This window comes from Clupea harengus, chromosome 18 (genome assembly GCF_900700415.2).
Source record: "Clupea harengus chromosome 18, Ch_v2.0.2, whole genome shotgun sequence".
Classification (NCBI taxonomy): Eukaryota; Metazoa; Chordata; class Actinopteri; order Clupeiformes; family Clupeidae; genus Clupea; species Clupea harengus.
In genome coordinates this window covers 16,385,469-16,400,468 of record NC_045169.1, presented here as the reverse complement: position 1 = coordinate 16,400,468, position 15,000 = coordinate 16,385,469, and the positions used below count along the sequence as shown (strand labels likewise).

Genomic DNA, 15,000 nt, shown 5'->3' with positions numbered 1-15,000 from the left:
ATGCAACTGGCAGAAGGGCAATGCGTTTAGGCTGTAACCCATTATTTGCGCGCGTGTGTGAATGTGCGTCCGTTTCTCTCGCCTTTTATCTTTCACCTTTGAATAATGTAACTTATAAACACATCGGCCTGGCAGAAAGAAACAAACAAACAACCCAAGAGGCAACACGCATTTCTGGACCGATGAACAGACGCGATTCATGCTCAATCAACTGTTGTTGTTATTGGTAGTGGTGAAGAGGTCAAGCGGAAAGGGCTGTATCACCACTAGTTGTAATAAAAACAGCGCCACCTATCGTATCGGATATGACATGCTTTCGGCCAATGATTCGATTTATTCACTGCCATGTACATTGGGATAATAGCACCTACCCTCGAAAGAAAGCATAGTCCGACTAAGCAAAGATTCGAATTATACCATCATGTAAACACACTGACTGAGGATGAGAGACGGTGTGTGTGTGTTGGATCTCCACAGGCTCTCTATGGGTGTAAGACCCCTGCTGTTAGCCAGTCTTCCTGTGATCGTAGTGTTAAGGTGCCAGTATGGTACTCAGACTCCGTTACGGATGGGCGGGCCGCCGGATAGGACGGATTAATTAGCATTTCTGTTTGCCTTTATGGTTCTCCGAAGGCTGGGGGTGCTGAAAACAATTCACCGCCAGAACAGTAGGTGGAGAAGCGGTTTTTTGTCGAAAACACGTTGCTTTGTTGCGTCTTTGTAAGTTAGAAATCGTCGTTGTTTATCTCCCACCTCTCATCACACGTGTGACCCTCCTACCAGCTGTCACTAGTCAGACGATAAGTGCAGCAGGTGTAGTCACATGATTTTATATTCAAGAGTGTGTTTAATGCTATATAACCACCTGAAAGGGCAAACTTATCTCTATCATGGTAAGTATTATTTGTGGGGAAAATAGTAGCACTCTATAACAAAATTATATGCTTTTCTTATATACAATATTAAAACTATTAAAAAACGATTCCCTGAAATTAATACGTTCTTATTTTCTTTGGTATTTTTGTCATATTCAGATTTGCAATGATGATTGCTGGGTAATATGTATGTTGTGGTCCAATGTCAAGTCTCTATTTTATCATGTGACGAGAGGATGGTATAGCTAGTTTAGGCACAGCATCTGAACGTCAAGACCGACAAGCTGACAGTGTTGTACAAGTTCACACCTCTCATGAACCAGTTCAAAGTTCAGTTCAAACAAGTAAACATGAATAGTTCACGTTCATAGTTCACCATTTAAATTCTGAACCAGTTCATAGTTCAGTTCAGTTCATAGTTTTAGAGTGGAAAGTGAGAATGAAAGACTTCACTTGTTTTTTATAGAAAACTTTATCCATCACTACCCTTTGCCTTAAACTAAACTTCATGTGTATCAATTACTAAAATAATAATATTTTTTTTATTATTATTGCAACCACCCTGTCAATTTCCCCCTACCACAGCGTTTCTCGAAGTGTGGGGAGAGCCCAACTGGTGGGTCGCAGAGACGTGACAGGTGGGGGCAAATGGAGATGAGCAGGAGATTTTCCTGTTGCAATGTCTTCCTTTATAGACAGTAACGATAATATACCCCCATCGCACTAAACAACCACACTCAAACAAAGAAATATTGTATTGTTAGAAACAATAGCAGGGCAGAGCACACGGATAATCCATAATCAGCATCTTGGCAAATTGAGAGACTGCGGCCTGCGCGATAAAGCATTCCATATTTAAAACATCTTAATAAGTAGTAAAGTCAACTTGTCTGCTTCACATGATGGAGAAGTTCGTTTATTGACACATATTTTAAGGACGGCCACAGCGCTTTAAAACGAAGTGTTTATAAGTTACATTATTCAAAGGTGGAAGGTTGGTCAGTAATCAGTCTAGAGAGATAACTGAACAAAACTCTACTCCCTTGCCTCACGGGTGCAATACCATATGCCGTTTAATCATATTTGATAGAATGAAGGACAAATGAGTTGTGAATAATATCACCGAGTTTGAAAGGTATTGGTCCGGTAATAGCCGCGTGATAGCTGTGTGTTTTAAGCAAATACAATGTGTGTGCGCCGAGTTGCGTAGAGGCCGAGAGCGGTATTACAGAAAAATTATAACTCGCAGCATATTGAAAAAAAGAACTCAATTTTTTGGAGCTGTGAACTTAGTTCTAAATTTTGAATTATAAACTATGAACTGAACTAGTTCATTCTAAAATGTGTGAACTATGAACTGAACTAGTTCATGTAGAAAGTGAACTTTCCCAACACTGGAACATGTTTGCTTCATATAATGCAGAAGTTCGTTTTTGAGAGTAAATTAAATCACTTTGTGCACTTAACGTTTAAAAAAAAAAAAAGAAACTGTCATCTGGAGAGTTTAAAACGACACTTAATGAGGGGAAATGTACTGTATGGAGATATTTCTGTCGGAAGACTTCATAGTCGATGTGGATTCTAATGAGGCTGTTTGATATGTCCAATGTAAGAAGTGTGAAGCTTTAATGAAATATGATTGATGCCATCTTCTTTCTCCACAACAACATGGATTAAACCTCGATGGTTGGACTATGTAGATAGTTTTATAACGAATGTGGCCATGTACTTAGCCTACATTTTTCAAGAAAAAAACTGATCTTCAATGGTAAGACTTGTTTTATTCGTGCCTCTTCTGGTGTAGCATATAACGTGAGTTTTATTTAGGCATATACAGATGCCTAGCGTGTGTAATGTGTAGGCCATTTCATTCCGATCTTGCAATGTGAATAATTTTATTTCAATATGCTTATCTCCCTCTTGTGCGCGCTTGTGAGTTTAACGGGGCTTGTTTGTGTGAGCGACTAAATATTTTACTTGCTGTCGGGCGTTTTTTGAGAATAAAATAACTTCACATTTAGGATAACAGCCTTCTTCCTGTTGCGGGAATTTGTTTGTATCCTAGCTGTCATAACGTGATTACAGGCGGCAAATGCATCATGAAGCAAGTTTAAAAGAAATTAACTGTATGGAGATAGGCTATTTCTGTCAGATGGCATCATAGTCGATGCAGATTCTAATGAGGCTGTTGGATATGTCCCATGATATGATATGAATGAATATGTCCAAAGGTTGTTTGGACAAAATATTTTAATTGCTGTCTGCTCCTGCCGGGCTCTGGCACCGACTCTGTCAGATGCTGGCGCTCATGTAGGTTTTAAATATGGCGGTATTGTGATATATAGGGAATGAAACAGGAAACAGTCGCAGTCTTTAGTGTCCAGCTCTACCGCTGCAGAATTGGCAGTCATTCGCGCATCTTTGTAATCTTTTAGCGATGTGTTATAGAGGTGAGGATATTTCCGGACCTCTTCCGCAATGCGCTCTTCGATGTTCGTGATCATAGACATATATATGTCTATGTTCGTGATCTCCATCTTCTTAAGTTTTTTTGTGGATTTTAAACATGGCGGTATTGTGATATATAGGGAATGAAACAGGAAACGCGAGGTCCAGAAATGTGAGATTCCGGAAATGATGTCGTTTGGAAATTATGTCGTAGCGGACCAATCACGGCCAAGGGGTATCCGTCGCTGTACAGCACGGCATGACGGATCGACAGGAATTTCAACGGTGCACGGGAGAGCTCTCCGAGGGCCCCGGAGACGACGGAGAGGGCGTTCCTCGGCGTTCCTTCTATGTGTAGGCCCTTCCCATGTGTCCGTAATCGTGAAGTACGGAGTACCATATAACGGCCCTTAGTCTTAGATGCTGCAGGAGCACGCTGTACTCTGAGGGGGGTGAAGGGCCATAACTAAGCCCCCCCCTCCGCTCTTTACATTCTGATTCAAATATGGGGGGTGGGTGGGTCCTTTGGGCAGGAAGAGAGGGGAAGAAAGAGGAGTGATGACGATGTTTGTCAGCCCAGTAACCCACAGCATCGTTGGTCAAGGGTGGCCCGTTCACACACACACACACACACACACACCCAGGGCCGGAGTGGGGCCACTTTTCAGCCCGGGAATTTCAGGCCCAAGACCGGCCCACTTTTTTCACGGTAGTGGAAATTGGATAAATGAAGCAACAGTTACTATCCTGTAGTTTTTTTTTATTAATACCATGGTTCAACAAATAATGTAAAGGTTAAATAATAATCCACTTAGGCTGAGAAGGATAGGTTGATAAATTAACAAAAGCAGAAATAAATAAATAAAGCATTTGAAACGTATCCCACTCTTCAACAAAGAGGCATATTGAACTAATGTTTACAGTTAACTCACAGTACAGTATACAGTTACAATGCGAATAGCACCAACAGCATCTACAGCATCAGTAACCGCCTAAGCAGTGCACTGGTTTCAGCCACTTTATCTATAACTGTGTCGTTGCTTATAGACATGAGGATTTCCTTCTCTGTGTACATTAACATGAAAGCCTCCAAGTTGTCCTGACTCAATGAGCTTCGTAACCTATTCTTCACAAATGTTAAGGTTGAGAAGCTTCTCTCACATGCAACCTGTGTGATAGACAAAGTCAACAGAAACGTATATGCTAACCCCCAATGACATGATAAGCATCCGTGAGGAGGTTGTACTGTGAGAGTATTAAATCGACACAAATGGCACTGTTTTTGCAGGAGGAACAGGTCCTGCTTTCAAGCTCCACCTCTGGTAATATTTTGCTTGCGAATAGGTTGACAACGCTACAACGATATTAACCAACGCGGGGACGGCCCAGTGTTCCGAAAGCCAGATATTCCGAAAAATAGTCCCCCTAGCATAATTTAGAAATATTTTAAGTGGCACAAAACACACACAGCATTTAGTTTGCGCAGCGGTGACGCTCACCGGGCTATCACGCATATAACTTTTCCTAGGCAATATTTCTTAACTTAGCCTACTCTGCTTTTGAATATGGGGTACCACTCGTGCGAAGGAAATCACCGGCAGATTGTCACAGGACATTACGCAGATCTAGTCAAGCACTGACAAAGCATGCGTTGGCTATCATAAAAGTATTTTTGTATCATCGCGATGCAAATGCCATGTGTGTATAATAATATTCTGAATTAAAGTTCATGCTTGTGAAATAAATGCATTTATATGTTTATGATTGTGTGAATCATTGGGATGTGCATGTGGGCTACAGTGGTTCACGTTGCTGTGCTGACAATTTCGGAACAGCGGGCTATCGGAATAATGGGCTTTCGGAACATTGCCATGGAACCAACCAACGCTACAACGTTAGCCAAATAGTTACGTTGCCAATCATTAGGCCTATGTCTCTCTTTACCAGTTGCCACTTGTGTTTGTCCTCTTGAAAATAAATTGGTAAGCTTGGCACATTTGGCAGCATCCTCCTCAAATGCCTTTCTTTTTTTCAACCTGGATTTTTCAGCCCCTCTTCCTCCCATCCATCCTCCCTGACACGTATCGTTGCGGTAGGGCCAGCCCAGCTATCGGCAGTCTATCTGAGAAAACTTTTTGGAAAAGACGGGCTATGGACCCAACCAACTCTATTTGGGAGGGGATAACTCCATCGCATGGTACAACCCATGCCTAGGCTGCGGTGTCAGAATGCGGAACGTGTGTAGCCTACTTTAAGAGAAAATGAACTAACGTGACAAATGTCAAAAAATGAAATTCTCGACCGGCCCAGAAGTGAAGCGGCCCACCGGGAACTCTCCCGATTCTCCCGATTACCCACCCCGGGCCTGCACACACCTCAAACACACACACACACACCTCAAACAGAAACTACCTTCCCCTAAACCTCATCAATCCTCTGGTCCCGCTGCCGTTAGTTTGCTAATGCTAACCCTAAGACGGCGTTCCTTCACAGGGCTTCTCGGACCCGGAGCTCCAGTTCATCCTGCCAACACCGCAGCTCATCCCAGAGCACCAGCAGGGTCAGAAGGAGCTGCTACTGGGACGAGTCGGAAGTAACGGATCAATGAGTCGGGGGTAACGGATCAATGAGCTTTATCTGTGCTTTCCCATCCACGGCGCATCTGTGAAAGGGTCCAGATGTTATCCCTAAAGACATATATTTCCAAACTAAATTAAGTTTGTAAACCGGCCACACATAATGTAAACACAGGCGCATTTGAACATTGATATGAGGGGGCCGATACCGATAAGGATCAATAAGTGTCAAAAGGACTCATGTCAAGGATCCCATTCTCATTCAAATAAATAAATAAATGTAAATAATGAAAAACTGCCTTTGGGAGTATTTCTGATAAACATACCGAAAGAGATAAGAAAGAGAAGGCAGAGGAGAAGAATTCACCCATAATTCAGAGACACAACCAGCATTATGAAACACTCATCAAAACAGCTTGAGGGGACAACCAAAAGGACAGTGTTTGTGTGTCTGTGTGTGTGTGTGTGTGTGTGTGTGTGTGTGTGTGTGTGTGTGTGTGTGTGTGTGTGTGTGTGTGTGTGTGTGTGTGTGTGTGTGTGTGTGTGTGTGTGTGGACACACATGTGTGTGGAAAAGAGGTGGGTGTGTAAAAGACCACTCAGACAAAAGAGTGTAAAACTTCAAACAGCATTGACTGCAGCGTGCAGCTGGTCTATTGGTTTACGGGCCTCCCCTGCCACCCCCACCACCTCAGAGGGCAGTAAATCTCCCCCCCCCCTCCCCAAGGGTCACTGTCTATCCTTACACCCCCCCCAGACACACACACACCCTCCACACAGCTCCTCTCTAAAACAAGGTGCCATAAACAGACTTTAGGGTTGGGTTACGCCATCAATCTGATCCTTCCCAACACACACACACAGCCTACTCCATGGCTTTGGTGGGCTCTTGGACTTGTTTGGGGCAGGGAAGGGGTGTGTGTGTGTGTGTGTGTGGTGTGTGTGTGTGCTCCCTGGTAGTGGATGGACATGACTATGAAGATGGCTGTATTTATCTACACACTACACACACAAAACAGGCTGACATGCATGCACCTAAACCCACACACACCAAATAGCAAGCCCTACATACACCACACCTCTCTCTCTCACACACACACACACACACACACACACCTGAGTACTAGCCAAAACAGGGCCACCGGGGTCGCTGGTCTTAGCAACATGTGGGGGACAGCACCTGGCATTTGTTCACCCCACACCATTTATGCCCCCCCCCCCCCCCCCCAGCCAGGGATCTGGTGGATAAGGAAAGGAAATTGCTGTCCTCTAGTAAACAAGCGGTATGTGTGTGTGTGTGTGTGTGTGTGTGTGTGTGTGTGTGTGCACTGCTCCTAATGCACACTGCTCCTAATGCACACTCTGGATAAGTACTTCCTGAGCTTAAATGACGTGGCGTTGGCCCTGACAACCTTTTGCTGCCTGTGCACACACACACACACACACACACACACACACACACACACACACACACACACACACACACACACGGAACACTAGAGATGACGTACACAGGGAAATGAGAGCCAAAATCTAAATGTAGAACTATAACATCTGTGTACAAATCTATGTACATCAATCAACCAATCAATCAATCAGTCAGTCAATCAGCCACCTCATCCATCAGTCTAAGTAGGGGTTTAATGTATAATCTATATCAATATATCTATATGAGTCTAAATAGGGGTTTACGGTATAATCTATATATCTAGAAAAGGCACAGCACCAGAAGACTACTTTGAACTGTCCCCTCCCCTTTTCTCATCAGTACCATTAACCCAAAGATCTGTCCTCCAGTCCAAAAGTAGAGTTAAGTGTCCCAGTCCTCCAGTCCAAAAGTAGAGTTAAGTGTCCCAGTCCTTCAGTCCAAAAGTAGAGTTCTAAGTGTCCGAGTCCTCCAGTCCAAAAGTAGAGTTCTAAGTGTCCCAGTCCTCCAGTCCAAAAGTAGAGTTCTAGGTGTCCCAGACCTCCAGTCCAAAAGTAGAGTTAAGTGTCCCAGTCCTCCAGTCCAAAAGTAGAGTTCTAAGTGTCCCAGTCCTCCAGTCCAAAAGTAGAGTTCTAAGTGTCCAGACCTCCAGTCCAAAAGTAGAGTTCTAAGTGTCCAGACCTCCAGTCCAAAAGTAGAGTTCTAAGTGTCCAGACCTCCAGTCCAAAAGTAGAGTTCTAGGTGTCCAGACCTCCAGTCCAAAAGTAGAGTTAAGTGTCCCAGTCCTCCAGTCCAAAAGTAGAGTTCTAGGTGTCCAGACCTCCAGTCCAAAAGTAGAGTTAAGTGTCCAGACCTCCAGTCCAAAAGTAGAGTTAAGTGTCCCAGTCCTTCAGCCCAAAAGTAGAGTTCTAAGTGTCCGACATCCAGTCCAAAAGTAGTTAAGTCTCCCAGTCCTCCAGTGGCGGCCCACACAACGCCCTCTAAGGTCTCTCTGGTGTTGCCGGTGGTAACCTCCTCTGCCACTGGGCCACATGCTGAACAAATCAGAACTCTGTGGCTGCAGAGACATGAGGAGCACTCACAGAGATTTACTCACACACACAGAGATTTACTCACACACACACAGAGATTTACTCACACACACAGAGATTTACTCACACACACACAGAGATTTATTCACACACACACACAGAGATTTACTCACACACACACACACACACACACACACACACACACACACTCACAGAGATTTACTCACACACTCACACACAGATTTACTCACACACACACACAACTGCTTGATGCAGGGTCTGCATTCCCTGCATCAAAGTGCTCAAACACACTCAAACACACACACACACACACACACACAGTGGTCAGTGGTTTAACAGTGCTGACTGTGTTTCACTAAAGCACCGGCCTCATTCTCCTCTCACAAATACTGTCTATCAGCTACTAACAGGAGTCCCCAGAGAGAGGATGAAGTTATCACACACACACACACACACACACACACACACACACACACACACACACACACACACACACACAAACACTGCCCATCAGGTACTACCAGGAGTCCCCAGAGAGAGAGTGAAGTCATCACACACACACACACAAACACTGCCCATCAGGTACTACCAGGAGTCCCAGGGGAGAGAGGGCCTGGTTAATACCAACCAGGAGATCAGTGAAGTCATCGCATACACACACAGGGAAGTCTGGCTAACACTAAACAGACGGAGTGGTGTGTGGTGTGTGTTGTGCTGCGGTGCTGTGGGCTCAGCCACAGAGGCCGTTGTGACTTCCTGTGGACCCGGGGGTCCATAAGAACACCCACCATGTTTACAAGTGCCCCCCCTGTGTGTGTGAGTGTGTGTGTGTGTGTGTGTGTGTGTGTGTGAGTTGTGTGTGTGAGTTGTGTGTGAGTGAGTGTGTGTGTGACATGTTTACTGCTATTCAGACCTGGAGGGGCTCCCTGCCTACTGAAGCCATCTTTATTTAATAACGAGGAGAAATTGAGAGAGGGAAAGCGAGAGGGAGAGAGAGAGAGAGAGAGAGAGAGGGAAAGCGAGAGGGAGAGAGAGAAAGACAGAGAAAGAATAAATCAAGACTGCAAACCAGTGACTCATCACAGCTCTGTAATCAAAGTAAATCAATGACTGCTGAGAAGACAGCCTCCAGTGTGACAAAAAAAAAAACCTGTGACTCACGAACCTCACAGATCAACTAATTGACTAAGCTAGCATTGATGCTGCTCAACTAGCCATTACTGCCCAAAGCTAATCACCAATGCTAGCAGTACCAACTAGTCATTACTGCCCGAAACTAAGCACCAATCTAGCAGTACCAACAAGCCATTACTGCCCAAAGCTAATCACCAATGCTATCAGTACCAACTAGCCATTACTGCCCCAAAGCGAATCATCAATGCTAGCCATTACTGCCCAAAGCTAATCACCAATGCTAGCCATTACTGCCCAAGCTAATCAGCAATGCTAGCCATTACTGCCCAAAGCTAAATCACCAATGCTAGCAGTACCAACTAGACATTACTGACCCAAACTCACATGGAAAAGGCTGGGAGTGAAAAAAGAATCATCCAGCTTCTTCTCACTCAGAACCATATTACTGACCAAAACCAACCCAGCACCAATGCTACCATACAAACCAGCCATTACTGACCCAAACCATCTAACACCCAGTTCAACAGCAGCACACAGGGGGTGATTAAGACCTGTACACCTGTACAGCTGTGCAATTAGAACCAACCCACCCAGACTTACCTCTGATTTGGTGGACGCGTTGTCGTCCATGTCCGAGTCGTTTGGGTCCACCAGCTCCTGGAAGGGTGGGAGCATGGGGGCCTTCCTCCTCTCCGCCTCCCCCTCCCCCCGGGTCAGCTTCCCGGGCCGGATCTGGGATTTGTCCCTGGGCACTTTCTTATCCGTGTGGGAATGCTGGAGCATCTGCGGCGAGCCCAGCACCGGCTTCCCCTGGCCCTCCGACGGGAAGCCCTTCTTCCGCTTTTTGGTCACGTGATCCTCCCCGACCACCGTCTCCCCCGGGGGCCGCTTGACGACCCCCCCGAACCCCCCCTCGGGCCGCGGCTCCTTGACAAGCCCCTTGGGCTCCTTGAAGCCCATCTTGGGGGGGTGCTGTTCGTCCCGGAGGGGCTGGTTCTGGTTCTGGTTGTCTTTGGGTTTCTTGGAGGAGGAGGAGGAGGAGGTGGTGGTGGTGGAGTCTTTGGAGGGCTTGCCCGTGTCCCTGCTCAGCTCCCTGAAGGCACTTTTGGGCTCCTTAGAGGCGCGGGGAGGTTTGTCGCGGTGCTCCTTCACCGGCTTGGCCAGCTTGGTGGAGGAGGTGGAAGAGGAGGAAGAGGAGAGGGTGAGCGTGCCGCTGCTCCGAGAACCGTCCTGAGCGTACACACACACACACACACACACACACACACCCGTGCACACACACGTAAAAAAATATCAGAGAAATTATTAGTGTTATTAAAATGAGAGATATTCTTACATTTTGCAATCTCAAATAGATCTAATTTTTATTTGTTGTACATCCATTTCATGAAACTAATTTCTGCCGTTTTCCCACAGACCACTCCGTCCCATCCCCTCCTCCCGTTGGTCTCTTTGGCTCATCAGTCAGGGGCTGAGTTCAGTTTATGATGGATAACTGCAAGCCAACTTAAGCACACCAACACCACACACACACACACACACACACAAACAGACACGCACGCACGCAAGCATGCACACACACACACACACACACACACGCACATTTAATTGGGGATTTGGACATGGTTGAGATGCTGAAGATGAGATTTAAGATCATGACACCAGTATCTCCCACTGTGGCCAGAGGCCATTCCTGAGCAGCCACTGCAGCTGTGCACACAGGCAGCTGGGTAACACACATCTGCTTCATCAACAATAATAAACAAACAAACAAACAAATAAACAAGTGCTGAGGGTCATACGGTGAAATGTTGAGGGTCATAGGTGATTCCTGATGGGATATCTCCTGGGTCTTTCAGTTTAATTAGGTGATTACATGCATTCGGAATGAGAAGATGAATGTGTTCAACTTGCAGACACACTTGCTAGCCATCCCATCATTCCGAGGACGTGAAGAGCCTAACTAGCCGTCCCTTCATTCCGAGGACGTGAAGAGCCTGACTAGATGTCCCTTCATTCCGAGGACGTGTGAAGAGCCTGACTAGATGTCCCTTCATTCCAAGGCCATCCTTGGCTTGAAAAGTAGTGCCATCAACCGAGTAAAAAAGGCATATTTGTGATATGTGGAGTGTGTGAAGTGTGAATTTGATTTGTGATATGTGTAGTGTGTGTGTGAAGTGTGAATTTGATTGGTGATGTGTGTAGTGTGTGTGTGTGTGTGTGAAGGGAATTTTAAAACGGATTGGGATGAAGACGCAGCGAACCAGGGAAGGAGAGACGGACATGTGCGGAGGGACCTAGAGACACGTGTAGTGTGTGTGACCTGAGGACGGGTCGAGAGTGTTTCCTGCCGGTCGTCAGGGGCGAGGGGTGAAGGGGTGTGGGGGGTATTATGTCTAGTCAGCCACAGTGTCAGTATTTCATTGATGCTGTAAAACCATTAAGACGTCTAGACAGCCAGGGAAGTTACGACCTGCCCAAACTGCCCCAAAAAACCTTTAACTTCATCAGACACTGACCTTTAACCTTCACACATAAAACACACACACAGGCACACACACTCTTACGCCATCAGTCACTAACCTTTAACCTTCACACATAAATCTGTGTCCCCTCTTCAGCCTCCACACACACACACACACACACACACACACACACAGCCCAACAGTCGGAGGACATAAGTGGACAGAGAATGACACTGCAGGTGGTGAGTGCCACATGGCAGTATTGCCAAACATTGTGGTGTGCCAATCTGTACTCAATGGTTCAAAATGATTATTCCCCAGTAAATTAGTATTTTTCCTTAAGTGAAATCTGTACTGCGTTAGTGGGTGCCATCAGCAAAATTTTGATACGTACTTGTCAAAGAAACAATATTGTGGCATTCAGCCTACAAACATAGACTTATTTGTAGTCTGTAAGATCACTTTTGAGAGGGTCTCTTTTCTTAAATCACGTGAATTCAGCGGTCATAGTGTATTTTGGCAACCTTTTCATATTGTGGTGGAAGTATTTCTCATATTTTATAAGTTTCTGTATACAAAATGCAACCCTTATAAAATACAATCATGGCTGAACAAAAGAAGAAGATGTATTCTAGGAAAGACATTTTCAAAGAGTTATACTAAGCAATACAGCTGTAGAACTTCTGTATGCCCCATATAGCAAATGTTGTCTTGAGGTTTGTCATCTAGTAATAAATGAACACAGCCTGTATAACTCAAGTTTTATTATGTACTAATGCAGGACTAAAAGATCGCACCAAAACACTAAGACACAGCCCGATTCATGAGCAGTCTGAACTTAAGTCTGAACTAAAGAAGGAAGACCTAGAAGACCATCACAGAAACGTACCCAAATCTGTTGGTGGCAGCCATTTGTAAAACTAAGAGCAGATGCGACAAGGTTACTTTATCCATCAACGTCAAAAGTCAATTGTCTTCATATAGTAATTTTGTAGACGTTAAAACACATTCCCAATCGCATGTGCACACTTAAATAAAGGTACAATGAACCGAGCTTCCTATTGGTTTCCGTGTCACTGCAGCTATAATATCGAGCAATCAGCGCAAGCGTATCACCGCGGTCCATGTTGGTAAGCAGGAGGCCAAGTTATGACACATTTTTCCTTATTTCTCGACTTACCGCAAATATTCTATTAATTGATTAAGATTGCAAGTTGACCCCAAGTTCGTATGAATGAGTCATCATATTCATATCGCCGTATTTCCACCACATTTTCGTATCAATTCGTACGAGTTGGCATCACTGACATGGTCTTAACCTCTCTTACAGAATCTCATGCCTGCTCTTCAACGATGCCACCCCGCCCCCTTAACACACACAGCATCATAGAGGGGTGATATACCCTCATCTTTACCATCACTAGGGGTAGAGGGATGATATACCCTCATCTTTACCATCACCAGGGGTGTCTGTCTACGAGAACGCTGTCTGTCTGTCTACCGGAACCTTGTCTGTTTATGAGAACAGAAGAGAGGGGGAAGAGAGGAGAGGAGAGGGGGAAGAGAGGAGAGGGGGAAGAGAGGAGAGGGAGAGGGGGAAGAGAGGAGAGGAGAGGAGAGGGGGAAGAGAAGAGAGACTGAGGGGGAGAGAGGAGAGGTAGAGGGGGAAGAGAGGAGAGGAGAGGGGGAAGAGAGGAGAGGAGAGGGGGAAGAGAGGAGAGGGAGAGGGGGAAGAGAGGAGAGGTAGAAGAGAGGAGAGGGGGAAGAGAGGAGAGGAGAGGGGGAAGAGAGGAGAGGTAGAAAGACAACAGCGTGCTGGCGGCTCGTTTCTGCGTTTGTTTAAGACGACGGCGAGGCAGAGTGGGAGACACAGACTCACTGACCCCCCAGTCTGTCAGTAATCCATCACACACAAAGGGCTGTTTGGATACCAAACCATTTCCATGTGCACCATCTCCCCGGTAACCCCAGATGGACGCGCACACACACACACGCGCGCACACACACACACACACACACACACACACACACACACACACACAGACACAGACACACTTACACACACACACACACACACACACACACACACACACACACACACTTTAGTCACTAAGGTAAGCGATACGACCACCAGGACCAAGAATAACACTTAATGGAAACAGCATGGCCATCTATGGCTTCGCATGATTTCCTAACAATACAGGGAACACCAGCGGACCAGCAGGCACGTGTAACACTACATTACACTGGGGCCGAGCCTCCTGCACCGTCACCTTCCAAATCTATTTCTCAAAAGAGTGTTAACATTTCACATGCCGTGGAAATGCTCCCAGTGGCTTCACGGCTCCACCTGACAGAAACACTCCTGAAGAGGGCTGGTAGCACAGAGGACCTCACTTCCCACAGAACCAGAACAGAAAACAGGACCAAACTGGTCATATCGGTGAACCTTCCCCAGTTAACACACACACACACACACACACACACACACACACACACACACACTCACACTGAGATGTTTCTGAGGAGAGAATTCCTGTTCGCTCCTAACGCCATTCCACTGAGAGTCAAGACCTCTTGCGGCAGCTGAATAAAAACACAATAAAACTACACACACACACACACACACACCACACACCACACACACTGAGAGTTGAGACCTCTCGTGGCAGCCAAGACATACTCTGCTTAAGCCAGAGTTTAACATCAAGAAAAAAATCCAGCCGGTTAAACAGCCTCGACATCTTTGAACTTGGCAAATGCGATGGCTTAACGCAGACGCTTTGAAGATATGGCAATTCTTTGTGGGAGGGGTGAGGCAGAGGCCACAGAGTGAGTGTGTGTGTGTGTGTGGATGGGGGGGACGTGGGGGTTTGACTTTAGGGTTGAGCCCGGGGGGTAACTGAGGGGGTGTTTCAGGAGTTTAGGGTTAACAATCGGACGGAACTGAAAATCCTTACTGACCTTTGACCCCGGAAAGGGCTTGCTCTTCTTGAGGTCGGGGAAGGTGAAGGTGAGGGAGCTG

General features: G+C 45.8%; 2 protein-coding genes across 2 annotated transcripts in view; one reads left to right on the top strand and one right to left on the bottom strand.

The window, feature by feature from the left end:
• Positions 1-15,000, top strand: part of focad (focadhesin) — a 125,678-nt gene that overhangs the window by 14,584 nt on the left and 96,094 nt on the right. The window lies entirely within an intron of this gene.
• LOC116224565 (protein AF-9-like) overlaps positions 1-15,000 on the bottom strand; it is a 49,227-nt gene that overhangs the window by 3,457 nt on the left and 30,770 nt on the right. The window contains exons 6-7 of the mRNA XM_042710537.1: positions 14,940-15,000; positions 10,024-10,740 (exon numbers count right to left, since the gene is read on the bottom strand). The exon at positions 14,940-15,000 is cut by the window's right edge and continues 68 nt beyond it. Of these exons, the coding sequence (XP_042566471.1) occupies positions 10,024-10,740; positions 14,940-15,000 (778 nt within the window). The remainder of the gene's footprint in view (positions 1-10,023; positions 10,741-14,939) is intronic.